Source organism: Nymphaea colorata, chromosome 9, assembly GCF_008831285.2.
Source record: "Nymphaea colorata isolate Beijing-Zhang1983 chromosome 9, ASM883128v2, whole genome shotgun sequence".
Lineage (NCBI taxonomy): Eukaryota > Viridiplantae > Streptophyta > Magnoliopsida > Nymphaeales > Nymphaeaceae > Nymphaea > Nymphaea colorata.
This window is the reverse complement of record NC_045146.1, coordinates 16,825,772-16,841,437: the sequence shown is the minus strand read 5'-3', so window position 1 is coordinate 16,841,437 and position 15,666 is coordinate 16,825,772. Positions and strand designations below refer to the sequence as shown.

The window sequence follows — 15,666 nt, the reverse complement described above, 5'->3', positions numbered from 1 at the left end:
CCAAAATTCCAAAATGTCAAACTCCTCGTTAAATATTGTTGACTTTTAAGGAAAGAGTCTGCTTGGGTTAGGCCCCATGCCTGACTTCAAACACTTCCTACACTTATTAAATTAGTGCTTCAAAAGTTCGTATGAGCGGTCTCTCTTTTTAGAAAAGTTCTTTTCCTTCGAACTCTTTAGAAGTCGCAGCGATGCGATGAAGAACAATTCTTGCTGCCTACCAAATCTCTACGACGAAAACTGTCAACATTCGAGAAAGAATCACATTTACAGTGACTTTGACACGACTGCCAATAATTCGCGAGTGAAAAGCATGTGCACGCTAAGCATGTTTTTACCGTCGTATTTGACTTGACCTGAAAAGTTTCAGTATCGATTCTCTCATGAATATTTCGGACTTTTTTTTTCCCGCTTTGAATATCGAAGAAAATGAAACACAACCTTTGGCTTTACTATACTTCTTTAAGTGCCCATGTTTGTTCTGAGGTTTTCCGGTAAAAAAGCGACTCATGATATCATGCGATTTTCATGATATGCAGAGAAAAAGCCCTCAGTACCCCATCCCTCATGTCTATTGGATGTTTTAAGACTATTCTTATTTAGGCTCATAAGACCCCAGCTAGGTAATTACAAATAATTTAAGGTGTGTTTGTTTTACAGTTGATTTGAGATTTCGAGTCTCATATCAAGATCTCATATCCGTGAATTTCGGGTGTGTTTGCTCAGATCAGTGGATTTGTTTAAGGCCGGACTCCCCTTCGATTCGATACAGAGGTAACAACAAGTTAAACACATTCAGTTCAATATGCATGAACAAATGAATGATCAAAAGAAAGAATCACTTTAACATGTAACTTGAACTTAAGGTTCACGCTACAAAAACCTTTTGTTTGTTTAAATGGAGAATCTTAGGAAGCATATTTTTTAATGCAGTCAGGTGTCTTAGATCAACCTTCCTTATATCCACACTTAAAAAATTGGATTTCACAAGGCACACCTTAAAATGCAGCCTTGAAAAACATAAAGGACTCCACTACAAACACAAAATTTGGGAAGCTGAAAAATTACCTTTTCAAAAAGTCAGGGACCACTTTACGAGGCATTTGGCGGCCTTGAATTTTGATTTTAAAATTAAAATTCTCGAAACAAAATTCGACATCAAACTGAAATTTGAATGAAAATTATACTTTTAGATTTGTGTTTAACAATATAAAATTTTGATTACAGAATTGAAAACGATGTGCTTGATAAAACAATAATTGAGAATTATAGAATTGATGAATTAAAACCATTATGGCATGTGCGTGATTAAAAAATTGTAAAATTTTAGCATTATAATTCCATCTCTTAGGATAGAAGCATAATTGCTGAATTTTGATTCAAGGATGAGCATATAATTCCAAAATCAAAATTTTTTGTTTGAGAACGAATTTTATTTCTTGAATTTCACAATTTCAGCCTCATCAAACACCCCTTAACCAAAAAAAAGAACAAACAACTGGTTATCGGTTCACCATTAAAGTCAACGGTTGATGTCGACCTCGTTATATTCCCAATCAACTCTAACTCAATAGGCCACTTCATCACTTTCAAAAAAAGAAAAAAATAAGGGTGATATTGTTAAACTCTGACATTTTGTTCTTGTAGGGGTTTTCTCTTTCATAAGTTCTCCGTCCTTGTCTGTTTTAAGGTGAGGCATTTTGTATTTTGACAGATCCAAAATTTTTGCTGTGTTTGGCCCTCAAGCATAAAGTCCATCGAAGTTCAAACGACCGACCTTGGTATGAACGGAGCAAGTAGGATTTTTGTTTAATCTCTCTGGAAAAATGTTTTTCTTGTTTTCTTTTTTAGCATGTGGATGGTCATGCCATTGGCTTGTTTGGAGCTCTTTATTGAATTCCACCGGATGGACAGGACAGTTGAATTGAATTGACTTACTATTTGATACCAATAACATATTGTTATTTTGTCTTAAAAAATGCGACAGATTCGTAAAACACTTAATTCTATGAATCTAAGTAATTATTTTCGGCATATTTATGAGACAGCGACAATATGTTACGATCACTAACTAACCTGAATGACCCTCATTTCCATTTGCTTGATCTTTTCAATAGTTTGGCAATAGTAAGCAAGAGCACCGGCCGTCCACTTTTGACTTAAAAGACGGCCTTATTTGAAGACAGATTGTAAATAAGAAGCGTGTCTGCTGGCGCCGCGTTGTGAGAGAGATTTGGAAGAATGGAGTAGGACTGAGTCTTCTGCTCTGGGTGTGGTCAAGTTTTGGCGACGCGCAAACGGTCAATTTCAAAATCTTAGGTGCAATGCTTTCTGCACAAGCTTAAGCGGACATAAGATTTGAAGGGAAGGGATGGATCCTCAAACAGTTTCTCGCAAGTCTACATGTGCCTCCAAATGGATGGAAGATCAGAATTGTGAAGGGATGGGGACGATTTTAAAGTTTTACTCGGAAATTAGGAGGTAGGATGGGAGGTCGGTGGCGTCTTCTGTCGGACAAAAAACGTTGAGGAAGAAGACACCATGACTTTTGACTTGGATTCACCTGGAAAGTACTCTCAAAATTGAGAGTCTTTCCTCCATTCCAAAAGTACAGTAATCCACGAAGCAAACTTGAGATGTTCAGTCTCCAATAAACTCCAAATTCAAGAGTGCAACTAGTTTCCAGAGACTTGCATTTCATAAGAGTGGGGGCTATGTTTACTTGAATATTAGACCTTATTAATACAGTTGCATTCCATTTAGAGATACATACGTTTCATAAGATAAGTGAAGCTTGAACAAGTTGAGGCATTAATTATTTGGTCAACAGAGTTCCTGAATTTGCGGACATGAGCTAAACTCGCAAGGCAGTTTTTGCGGCACAACTATCTCCCAGACAGAAAGCTTCTGCATATCTTGAGCCACACCTCTCGATCAGGCTCTCTCCCCTCCAAGTTGGCTTTGATTTCCTCCGCCACCGTTTCCTGCAGTCACAGTCAAATGTTGCTTTAGAAAGCTGAAGACCTGAATGAGGAGCGCAAGCCACAGGCAGACTTGGGCAGTAGCCATGATCAAGCTGCTTTACCTCTATGACATTGTTGCTGTGAAGGCGGTCCAGAAGGTTATACAAAATGTCCATGGTGTACTCAGGGTGGCCTTGGATCCCCAGTATGTGATCTCCGCAAGTGAACATCTCAACCTTTGTCATCTCAGAGTACGCAATTGCTTCCGCATCAACTGGAATCTCCCACACCTGTTTGCAATTTTAACGCATTGTTTCCATAATATCAAAGCTCAAAAATTATCTGCATGATTAATTAAAGTCACTACAAGTACTTGGATCAACTAAAATGATATATATCCTGCTATTTTCTTGCTAGGACTGAAGTTATTCAAATTTGAAGGAGCTAAACAAATCGGAATTCCAAATCCAGTGTTGCTTTTACCATGAAGTCAGCATATTTGCAGAGAAGTTCTTACCTCATCTTGATGGCACTGTATGATTGAAATCGAAGGTGGGATGTTGAATCCCTTGAAGTAATCGTAAGGTGGCAGTTCATCTGTCAGCACTACACTTCTTATCCCAATATCCCAACCTGCTTCGTTTCGCCCTATCTTCCCTCCTAATGCCCTGCAAAGAACCTGTAAAATTGCACAAGGCAAGCAAAGTTAGACTCAACAGTCAGATAAATGAGAGGTTATAAGAATGGGGCAGTTATGGGCGGTTAGGAACCATGATAATCTACTACTCAACGAACGCCAACAATAGCAGGAAAACAGTGTGCAAGGTGGGTTCGATCAAGTTTTCTGGAGCCTGCTCGGTTTGACCGCTAAAACTATAGCAGATGATGCGATGAGGAGGAAGTCATCAACATCGCCAAGATTCAGAAAAAGGAAAAGTGGAAGAACCTGGTGGCCGAAGCATATGCCAAGAACTTTCTTGTGCATGGCATCTAAGGCCTGCAACAAGAAACAGAGCTTCCTGACCCAGATCTGGTCACCATGGGCGTCGTGCGGGCTGCCGCTGACGACGAAGCCTTCATAGTCTTGAAGCCTTTCAAACTCTGGAAATTCGCCATTGACAACCCTGAAGAGATCCCACTGTTGGCCTTCTTCTCGGAATGCTTCTTCAAAGACTTTGAAGTAGCCGCCATACATCTTCTTCACATAGTCAGAGTCCTCAGTAGCCAAAAGAAGAGCATACCGCTTGGCTCCATCGCATCCTTCGGCAACCATTCTCTCTTTCTCTCTCTCTCTCTCTCTCCCTCTCTGAGTAAAAGACTTGTTCAGGATGTGAGACATGAAACTCAATGTCTCCCTTTATATAAGAGAGGCAAGAGAATATGTTTCCTTAGTTCTCCATTATTACCATTATTTAAGTCAGTCTCACATTTTTCATATGACTATTGCGGTTGACCAAACGGATGAACCTGGACAGGAAGATGTACTCGTATCAGGGGAATTATTATTTTCTTTCAAAAGTTATTTGGACGTGAAAGATTATCGAATTTCAGTAATCAATAAGGTTTGGATCCATCTTGACCACGATATACAATAAGGATCTTCCTTCCTAAGTTGTTTGGGATAGTAACAATTTGTTACTGTCCCAAAGATGGAGGCAGGTTCCTGAAATAATGTAACACAATGTTTCATAAATCTGCCGTAATTCTTAGGAGAAATTCATGAAACATAATCAACTGTTCCTGCATGTACCTCAACTTGTTTCACAATGTTGCCTTCAAAATCAGACTTGGTATGAAAAGGAATTTGGATTCGAGGTGCCCAACTGCCAACTGCACAAAGAATCTGAATCCCATAAATAAATCAGATCCTACTTCCTCTACCAATTGCACCTTCTGAACCTGGCCATGATTATCACAGAAAACCATTAATAGTAAGGCCCACACTATCAAAAGCCTGATTAGATTCTTGTGTTGGGGACAGGCAGAGTTTCGCATCAATCCGTTTGCTGGTTCCGGGATCGTTTTGGCCTTGATAAGCAAATGGGTTGGACGGGCCTGCAGTGCAGGTCTCAGATGGGAATAGAGTTCGTCAAGCCAAGCAGCCGGCCGCCTCGGCCGCAAAGTCGCCTGATTCCCTACCCCGAATTATTCCTGCCAGTGGGCGAACAAATTTGTAGACACGTATGAGGAGATCCGGCGGGCGCACCACGAAAGCTAAGCTCAAAGGCCTTTGTAGCCATGGAGGTGGGCATAAAGTGACTGACCCTTAGCATATGATTCTCACTCTGCTGAGAATAATGAAGCAAATTGGAGAAGGCAAGGGCTACTGAGTACCCAGGTTTCTTGGAAGTGGGCGGCTGCACCATCCTCAATAAACTCGGAATGCTTTTGCCAAGAAAGAATATGCTGTAAGAAGAGTTGCTAGGCGCTTTTGATTTAAACAAGGATGCTTGATAAGAACATTGTGTTTTTAAAATGCATGTTCTTAGAGTATGCAGGTTTCACAAACTTCATGATGTTCATGTTCTAAATAATATAATCGGATCTGCACTTTGAAAATATTGCATCAACAACTTCCCTTGATGTATGGATCAATGAGAATAAAATTGAAGCTATAGGATTTCACATTTGTTATTGCCATTATGAATTCTCCGCCTTATTGTAAAGTGAAAGGTTGGCTTCGAGATAGACCAGCTAAACATATTAATGGAGGCCGATCTGATAAAAATAACAAAACCTTGCTATATGTAACATTTTTGCCAAACTTCTCATCTTCAATTTCAGTTACACAACCCTTTCTCGAGGGTTTTTTTTTTTTTTTTTTAAAATGTTTTTGGATACCCTTAAGCTAGGTTCTTAGTTTAGGCACAACGGGAAAAGAAAAAAACGAAAAAAAAACCAAGATGCGCAACTTGCTGATCATCAGGCCAAGTGGGCAAGATTCACAATCTAGAGAAACCAATTTGGTTTCACTTATCTAAACATTAAGTTCACAACTTGCTAGGAAGAGATTGTGTTGTTATCGCAGTTTGTTGGGAATTAGGATACTTCGAGAATTTGTCAGGCATCAATTCCATATTTTGTTACATGTGGTTGCAATTTTTGACATATTCCTTCACTGTATCTCCCTTGAAGATTGCAGCTGCGAGGCATCATCGTCATCATCTCTTCTGCAACAAGCATCTGACCATGACTTGGTTTTGATTCTCGGTACTTGAGACAGCTTCTAGAGAATATCACTTCTAGCTGGTCTAATACACGGGCCAAAGGATCAACACTTCGTTTTCTTTTTTATAATGAAAGCTTGCGGGGAGCTTAATTCTATTATTCAAAAATAATATATATACAGGAGAAAAAAAGAGAGGAATGCTAAGTCTCCGGCAGTAACAAAAATAAAAAAACCAGGAAACTTGACCCAGAATCCGCAACTGAACCTGCCAAACTCAACCAAAATATGAACAAAAGATCAGAACTAGCCTTCCTCATAACTACAATCCATATCTCTGTTCTGAAAAATTCTGCTTCCAGGTGAATAAGGCATCAAATCATTAGAATCAAGATGCCAACCCCTTCTGCGTTATCTCTATCCACCTATGAGGCCACTGCAGCATTGCTTTCAGTCTCGGCCTCCATGAAGAATTATTAGAAAAGTTGCATAGTTGGTGTCTGCCCGTAATCGCCTCTTCCACCCCCCACTTAAGAATTCTGAACTCTGCTGTATCATTGCTTTCCATGGCATCAACCACCAGCAGATCTGACCCCACTCTCCCCTTTATCTCCGAAGCTGTTTATGTATGCTTTCATGCGTTGGTTAATGACGAAAATGCTCTTAATTAATAGAAAAAAAAAACTTTTTATAAAGACAAAAAGAAGCTAAAAGACTCGAAAGAATATATTTTAATAATTTTAAAAATATCTCCTTTTTTCTTTTGGCGTGTATGTGTTGTGTGCATGGCGCACGCACCTCACTCCCCTCCCCCTCTAGCTCCAAAACACCAGCATTTTTCCTTTGAATGACGGCCACCGACGGCCGGCCACACTCTCTGTGATTTTGCTTGCTGCATATGAAACCCATTGGCAGCCACAAATTTACCGATTCTCATCATCCTTCCAACTAATAGCTATGTGAAGCATCACTACACCAATTACACACCATTTTAACAATGTTGTCTCTCTCTAAACTCATTTATTCATCATAAGTGGACATATTTCTAAAAACCAACATATTCTTCATATAATTATATGGAAAGAGACAGTTCAACAGTTTTTCAACCAAGCGTGTTTAAACTTGGCAGCAAAAGTGCTGACCATTACCAAAAAAAGGTACTTAGTGAATTTTGTCTTAGATAAGCACTAAGATTTCACTTTGCAAGTGCTTTGTGAGCTTTGCTACACCGAATGGAGAAGCTTTTCACCCAAACAGGTCATTAGTCGGCCTGAGCTCATGTGCCCAACCCTTTTGCTTATTCCAGAAAGTAGTGTAGCGTCGGTCTTATCGAAGCTCAGGGGCAGACTCCATATTGCATCCCGAAAGCAAACAAGGAACTGACTCGAACCAGACCTTAAATGCTGATAAAGAAAGCCGAAACCAAGTTATAACTTCTTTTTTAACCGTCAACCTTGGGATTCTTGGCCTGTCAAACCTTTTGACAATCCCACACGAGTGGCGGAGGCCCAGGTCTTCTCACTAAGGAGCACCCTAGATTTGAATTTCAGACTTTAAGGAGCACTCATATGTAAAAAGCTGAAAGTTAATGGAATTTTTATAAGTAAATAAAAGTAATTTTTGTGGGCTGATGTAGGCAATTGTGCGCTCACATCAGCTACAATGCACGCCACTGGTGTGCTATTGCCCACACCAGTCCTACATAAATTGATTATTTCTATATTAATACTTTGTATCTTTTACTCACGTCATACATTCAAAAGTTGAAATAAGAGTGTTCCTCATTCAAATACTTTTTGGATCTGCCACTGCTACACTTACAGGGATGTCAATATATCCAATTCAGATCGAATATTCGACCGAACCATTTCGAAAAGTCCAACATAGAAAAGAAAACAGTATTTGATTAAGAAACTGTTTCAAATTCAGATTTAAGAAATGACATCTCAACAGATTCAAATTGAGATGCATATAAATATTCAGATGGAAACGGATTCAGATCCAAGTCAGATTTAGTTTGGAATAAATATTATATATCCAATACCCTTACCTTTTGAAACTCAGCCAGCCGATACGGTTCAAAATGCAGATATGGATTTAGATGGAATTCAGATTGTGAAATTGGATTTCGAATTCAGATATGACTTTTTTCATTTGTATTCGAATCCGAAATCGAATCATTCAAAAATGCGGAGCAGATATGGTTAAGAGTATCTCTGATTCAAATCTGACCGTTGACATCCCTAGGCACTCCATCTGTTCGGCTACAAGTAGAGAGATTTCCATCCCCAACATGCCGTTCAACCTTGCTCTCTATGCACTGCAAAGACCATCCAAATTTTCTATATCTTCAAGTTGTGGAACCATTCTATCATATCATGAGCAAGAAGAGATTTGTCATGTATGATACAGTGTTTCACCAAGGCGCCTTGCCTGCAACCTGTAATGGGGGCTAGGATCCCCTGCATCCGGAATAAGATAACCTTACGGGTTATTTGTGATCCATGACACATTGTTATTGTCTAGTGATTCTGCCCAAAATTTAGGGTGGATTCATAGAACACTATGTGACATTTGCCTTAAGTTCAATTTGACAGTAACAAATTGTTACTAATGCCAAACAGTCCCTTAGACATCACTTTGTAGATACTAATGCATAAAGCAATCAGACTCTTCAATAGTAGTTGCCCCTTTAAATTTGAGAATCTGCTTTCAACTAGTAGTTTCGATGAGGATTTAGAATGTAAGACAATATGAAATAAATGTGTCACCAAATAGAACCATGTTTTGCTGTCTAATGTTTGATTTTATCAAAATGTCACGGACCTACTTGGTTTATGCACTACTTATTATGAACATTATTTTATGCTGGTGGATTTAAGTGTGTCAAAATTAAACTAGCCAATGTTGGATCAATGAACAACATTTTGTCTATGGATGTGTATCTAGTCATTCTGATGTTTTGCATTTGCGTGCAACAAATGTTTAGGCAACAACATCCCATTCCTGGCTCATGTTCTTTCTGGATTTGGATCACTAACATGAACTCCAAGCCCGTTGAAACTAGCCAGATGGGTCATTAAAAATTTCAACGGGTTTGGAGAGTAAAATAATAAAAAAAAAACTTTGTTAAGTTAGATTCGTGCGGATAATGTCAAATTTCATAAATGGAAATTAAAATTTGAATGGCTTATATGGAAGTACAATATCATTAAGTCCAGAATTTGGGGAAACTTTTCAGATATAAAGTGGAAACTAGATCTTAGGTTCTAAGTGATAGACCCAAGAAGAGGATGAAAATTTTGCCTTGTCTCATTTTTCTTGTCTTTCTAATGGAGAATATATATATATATATAGTGAGGGGCGTGTTATTGTTTGTGGACTCGAGGAGAAATAGGCTTTTCTGCTACTCCAGCCTATCGTCATGGAGACCTTTCTGTGAGTGTTGATGGATTTGAATAATAAATCCATGGGGTTGGTAGATCCCTGTCTTATCTAGCTTCTCTAGCTATAAATTGTTTGGAGTCGGGTGGACTAGGCATTACAAAATCCAACTTAATCTAATTGTGACAATCAATCACATTTTGAACCAAATGAAATTTTAAATTTCTAATCCTTTTAAAGACAAACTTGAGCCAACTAGAATCGAGCTGGAGTTGAAAAGGAGGGAATCTCACCATTCGAGTGAGAGGCCGAAGCTCCCTCTTCTTCTCTCTACCTCTGAGGTTTAGAGCTGCATTGGGACTTAGGTGGTCCTACGATACGATGTTTGTAGTCGAAAGGAGTGTCGCCAATGAGAATCACTGATGAAGACATATTGTCAGCACGCCACTCAAGCCAACCAGCTATGCTATGCCATGCCCCTTGGGCCCTTCATTCCTGCTGCTCCTGTGTTGCAGAACATAAGTAATTGGATTAAGATTGAATTAGTCAAACCTGAACTAATTTCAATGCAATTATAAAAAAGAGTCACATTTGTGGGCCATCAGAATAATGATTGGATCCTTGGACATCCGCATATATATCATAGCTACTTTTCGGTGTAAGAACATAGATGGGCCAGGATTTATTAGGATATGAACTGTCCCGGAAGACATGAACCTAGATTTCAAACATATTTGGTAGTATTGTTTCATGTATTAAGACCACGTTTTGAGTCAAATTTGCATCTAATAATTTAAGAGAGGTTTATGTTGATGGCACACGCATGCACGTGCGCGCGCACACACACACGCACACATACACACACACATATATATATATATACACAGACCATTGAAGCATAGTTAACAACCAAGAAAAGTTCAACGATTAAGACAAACTCCTCAGTTCGAATGGGCCACATTTGTCTCATGTAGTTCCTCTAACCACTAGCAAGATAATGGCTAGTCCTTGTGACAAACTCTCTTTTCTTTTCTCCTGTTGGGATAACGCTAGTCCTTGTTCTGTCTTATATATTCTTAATCAAGCTCGGATCAAGCGGAGTTGCACATTTGTCCCTTCACCGGAGCAATGCCGGAAACCTTGGATTAATATGGAGTTCACACTGAGCTTGAGTTGGCGACAACGCGTTAGTCTCTTAATTCTTCAATAGTAAAGCATCAAAAGAATATTGAAAGTTTTTGCCAATAAATGATCATTGAGAGAAGCTGATGAACGGGTAAAAGTTGGAGCATGAAACTATCCAAATTCAATATGATTGATAAGTTTGTTCATGGTGTATTTTTTCCAACGCTTGGTCGTTGAGGGTGATTCTCAAGAAGCCAAAGCCTCCTCCTACCTCTTACTCTTGGGGTTGAGGGTATATTTTAGGACTTGGGTACTCGCAACACTATTGTTTGCAGTTCAGATGAGTAGCACCCATATGACTCAAACCGACAATGCGCAGTTTACATGTTAAACAGGTTGACCAGATAGTTACTCTCCTTGAAGCTTACCCTTGGTAGTTACCCTTGGTAGTTGGAGTTTATAGAAAAGAAAATTGAAAAACTGAAACACCAAGGACTATTTTTGATGCTCAAATTTAAACATCTTTTTGTAAAGCCCTTCACCTCTAATGATGCCCATCTGCACAACATTGCCTGTAATGTAATGACTGCTGCTCAAGAATTGGTAGCCTTAAAACAGAAAGACAATGAACTACCAAAGAATGGTGAAGGGTCGGCAACGGCTTGTCCTTTGAGATGGAACAGAACTAAAGAAAAGGAATCCCTAAGAATAAAAATTTGCACCCCGGGAAATTGACATGATGCAGCAGCAGACCGTAGGTCAGATCGTGTCTCCTTCATTATTAGGGTATCAAGCATCTTGGTCGCTATAGAGTTTGAATTTTCTCGTGATTCCCCTACATATTATAAGTTTCTAGCATATTATATTGAAGCTGATATGATCACCAACATTATAAAAATCACGAGAACAAGGTACAAGAATCACTCGGCTTTCGACCAACATACTGCACTAAAAACAAGACATCCTTTTATTGAATCTTTTAAAAATTAAAAAGGTAGTAGACCGATATATATATGTATATACTTGTTGACGCTTTATTAATATAATGTGAATGTGCCTTGTGTAGGGCATATGCCTTATCTAGGCCGGAGGTCTGATTCCCGAAATCATAGTCTATATATGAAGTTGGGGCCACCAATTGCTCTTTTTCAGTAGTGGTGTTGTCTCTCCGACCGTAGACCTTTAGAGCAAATTAGGCCAGAATTAGGGGTATCTCCGGGTCGGATTTGCATTTGGATTTGAATCTGGTTCTCAGTCATTGGTACCGGGTCTAGATTAATGGAAGCACCGTTTCAATGAGTTGCTAAAGGAGCTCTGGTCTTTCATAATTGGTTCGAGCTCACTTACATAGTAGAGACAAGTTTGTAACCACTCGAGCTTTAAGAAGAGCTTTGAATTGAAAATTTCTTAGTTAATTAATTAACATAAGGAAATGTTTGGATCTTCAACTTACTCCTTCACCGGGCTTCGATTTTTTTGGGGAACCAAGACAATCTGTCACTTACCAGACCTCTTTATACGTCTCCAGAGATTCCTTCCAATCTTCTATACCCACATGCATCATGTGGAACCCCAAGTCCAAGTGTTAAACAAGTTTTGATGCCAGCCAGGTCGTGACGGGTTCTATTAATTATACAAATTCTGCATACTTATCTTAGTTCCCTTTAAATGTGTTTAGTTTTTCATAGCCAACGGTGGGTTCCATATCTCGAGTTAGGTTTTGTTGGAGCCTGTGTTCGCTCAGATTGGCCTCAGTCCATTTAGATAAATGAGCCAAAGCTTGAACATGTGAATGAACTCATTCATGTAAAAGAGCAGGTAATATTCGCAAACAACTCAGGCTTGACGCGGACTGAAGACAGAGCAACAGTTAGAAGATGATCTGATCTTCCCTGCGTTGATTAGGGTGCGTCGTTCACTTCTTTTTGACTGGTACACAACAGAGCAGTACAGTTTTGCTATATATTCCAATTGCAGAGGGAGAGAAAGAGAAAGAGAAAGAGAGAGATCTGCATGATCTGCACACAGAGATATGGCATCAGCATGATCAATCTCAAGAAGAATGCAACAGAAGAGCGTGAAAGTTGTCCGAATCAATTGCTATATGGAGGTTCCTGCTCATTCTGCTTCCTCCCTGTTCACTCCTCCTCGACATACCACCACCTCTCTCGATGCAGTAGCCTTACTTTGATTGCATTACTGCAACTACAGGGTTACACACATATCCATATATACTCTCCTGTTCCTCTATTGACTTTCTGATGCTTGTACATGAAATCTTGAGAGTTGAACCATATCCGGTCTGGATCCTGTACAAGTAAAGATAACAAAGCCATCGTACCAGATCCGATCCGTTTACAGCCCCAGACTCATCGTTCTTGATCCCGAGGAAGGATGGATCAAGTGTTGAGACAATCGAGCACTCATGGATGGTGGAACTTACTTGGGGATGCTCGATCGAGCCAACATACTGCAACCTTATTCCTGATCTGGCTGATTCTACTCGTGCAAGTTTGGCCTTCTCTCAATTTGCCAATTGATTAAGTTTAACTTGGCCTAATTTACATGATTCTTAAGCTTGAATAAACTGGATTGAAATAATTAGAAGAAGGTATCAATGTGTAATCTAATTGAGCATTTAGAGGAGTTTGAACTTCTTTGTCTATATAGTATAATCATTTGCCACTTGGCTTGGATGGAATGCATTGCCCAGGCCTTGTCCCGGACCGTCCGACCCAGTTTTAGTAAAAAATACTTAAGATACTAGTTGGACTAAGTTTCAGTTCAACTGGGTCCATACATGTCCCTAGGTATCTGAAGAACAACTAGACATGTTATTTTTAATAGTACAGAAAACAAAGAGATCAAAGAAAAAGAAAGAGAACAACTATCCTGTTCCCTAAAGCTGACTGCTGGTTAGGCTACCAAGAACAGAAAAGGGGAAAGAAATGAGTGGAGCGTGCCATGGATCTAGCGGCGAGCGGGAAACTCTCTCCCTCTCTCTCTCTCTCTCTCGTGTTCACGTCTGCCCAAAAGAAGAAAAGCTTTGCATGATACCAATGAAAGAAAAAAAAAGGGAAGAAGATGAAGGAACTTTGGCACAGCAGCGAATGCAAAGACATTCACACTTTAATCATGAACTCCCAACACCTCCCGATGTTCCTTCAAATTCGACACTGATAACACCTCCCACCAATCATCTTTTTATAATGTTTATTACAACAATCACAGCAGCGTCAACAACAATAACAGCAATGCCTGCACCTATAATTTGGTATTAATATATTATCATCATCATCATCATGATCATTAATTACTGTTACTACTTTAACATAAAATTGCCATAGATATTTTCAAACGCACCTAAAGTTCTAAAAGAGGCCTAGCTTTTAAATGAAACTAGAAAAAAGTTTCCGAGTTTAAAAGGGAGATGATAACTCAACGGAAGCGGCTAAGCATAAGATGTTCAAGCATGATCAGTCTGTCGTGTAACAGCAGTGGTTGGTCATTCGACTCTGGTCCAACCTCCGACATGTTTGGCTCTGCTAAGTTTAATTGCTCTTCTAAAAGACGGCCAATTCTTGGGGCCTAAAGTTTTGGCACATATTGAAAGGAAAATAATATGGTGCTCTGCTATATATGCAATAAGAATATAGCGGACGAACACCTCAATTTCATGCTAAGCCTATTTACAGATCGATTGTGCGAAATTGTTATGCTTGAGTTATCTTTTTTAGTGAACTGATAATGAACGAAATTGTTTTTTCAAGACGATCGAGCTCACGTTTGAGATGGTATAAACATTTGAAACTGTTCGTCCATAATTTTCAGAAAGAAGCCTCGGCTTCTGTGATCACCGTCTGAATTTTTTCATAAAAAGTATAGTTACACCAGGTAAGATCCCGGAAGCAATTCCGGTACGTTTCGTCTCACATTTACGAGACGAGTCGGATCAGCACGGCATCAGGAGAAGCACCATACATTACATTTCTCGTTCCGATATGATGGTACCAAACCGGTTTGTGAGCGCGGACGAGTCGTCACGCTCTGAGTGCGAAAGGGAGCTCGTTGAGCCACTCGACGGTCCGGAGACGGGACGTCACGTTCTTCTCCTGGAGTAACCGAATCCGCAGCATCTCCTCCTCCGTCTCATCTCGTCCTTCACCGGCTTGTTTCGTAACGGTGTTGCGTCTGGTCACGGCTGAGGAGACGGTGTCGATGGCGGAGCACCGGCAATCCAACCCCCGGAAGATTTTCCAAGACGACGAGGAAGACGATGACGTCGACGTTTGCGACTCTCTTCGGCTTCTCCCCAACTCCTCCCTCCTCCTCAACCGCTGCTTGAGGTCCCCCAGTTGTATCTCCGGTGTTCTCATCAGTCCCAGCCGGAAAAGCCCCATCTTGGTCGTGGTCACCTTCTTTTTTCCGGCGACCACAGCCGGAGAGCTCTCTCGCCTTCCGGGTCTCGGGCTCGCAGCCGTGAAAAGCCCGGCAGAATCCGTCGACCACCGCCTCTTCTCCGGTGCCGAATCGAAGAAACCGCTGCTCCGGCTGCTCGAAGATCCGCGACTACTGCTGGTGAAGCACAACGAGTGCTCCAACGAGTCTGATCGGCTGGGTCGGCACGACCGTTCCGCCGAGTCGAGAAGGCCTTTCTCGGAGCTGACGGAAGGCCGGAACGGGAGGAGCTGTCCGCCGGCAATGACGTCGTCGGCGGCGCACATATCGCCGGAATCCGGCAGCAGGAGGGACACCCAGGAGGCGAACTCGAACTCGAAATCGTCGTCGGAGGAAGTGGGTTGGAGCTGCTTCGGCTGCTCCTTGGTGGCAATGAGGGTGGTGGCCGAGGCATCCGCCTGCGGCCGGACCAACGGAAGATCGCAGAGCGACAGGGCCTCCTCATTGTCGGAGTCCCATTCCCGCGTCGTCGTCGAAGACTCTTTGCTACTTGATTCTGTCATTGCTTCTTTGAAAGAGAGAGGTGATGAAGAACTACTTAGAAAGAGAAAGAAGGAGAAGGAATATGGT

At 40.6% G+C, this 15,666-nt stretch overlaps 2 protein-coding genes across 2 annotated transcripts; both read right to left on the bottom strand.

The window, feature by feature from the left end:
- Positions 1-2,717: 2,717 nt before the first annotated feature.
- On the bottom strand, positions 2,718-4,285 carry LOC116261033 (gamma-glutamyl peptidase 5-like). The gene is made up of 4 exons (XM_031639609.2): positions 3,910-4,285; positions 3,481-3,642; positions 3,086-3,253; positions 2,718-2,984 (listed from the first exon to the last, which is right to left on the bottom strand). Exons 1-4 carry the CDS (start codon positions 4,234-4,236, stop codon positions 2,886-2,888), a joined length of 756 nt encoding a protein of 251 aa, XP_031495469.1. The 5' UTR covers positions 4,237-4,285; the 3' UTR covers positions 2,718-2,885.
- Positions 4,286-14,678: 10,393 nt separating this feature from the next.
- Positions 14,679-15,599, bottom strand: LOC116260624 (uncharacterized). The gene has a single exon (XM_031639074.1). It carries the CDS (start codon positions 15,597-15,599, stop codon positions 14,679-14,681), a length of 921 nt encoding a protein of 306 aa, XP_031494934.1.
- Between the last annotated feature and the right edge of the window lie 67 nt (positions 15,600-15,666).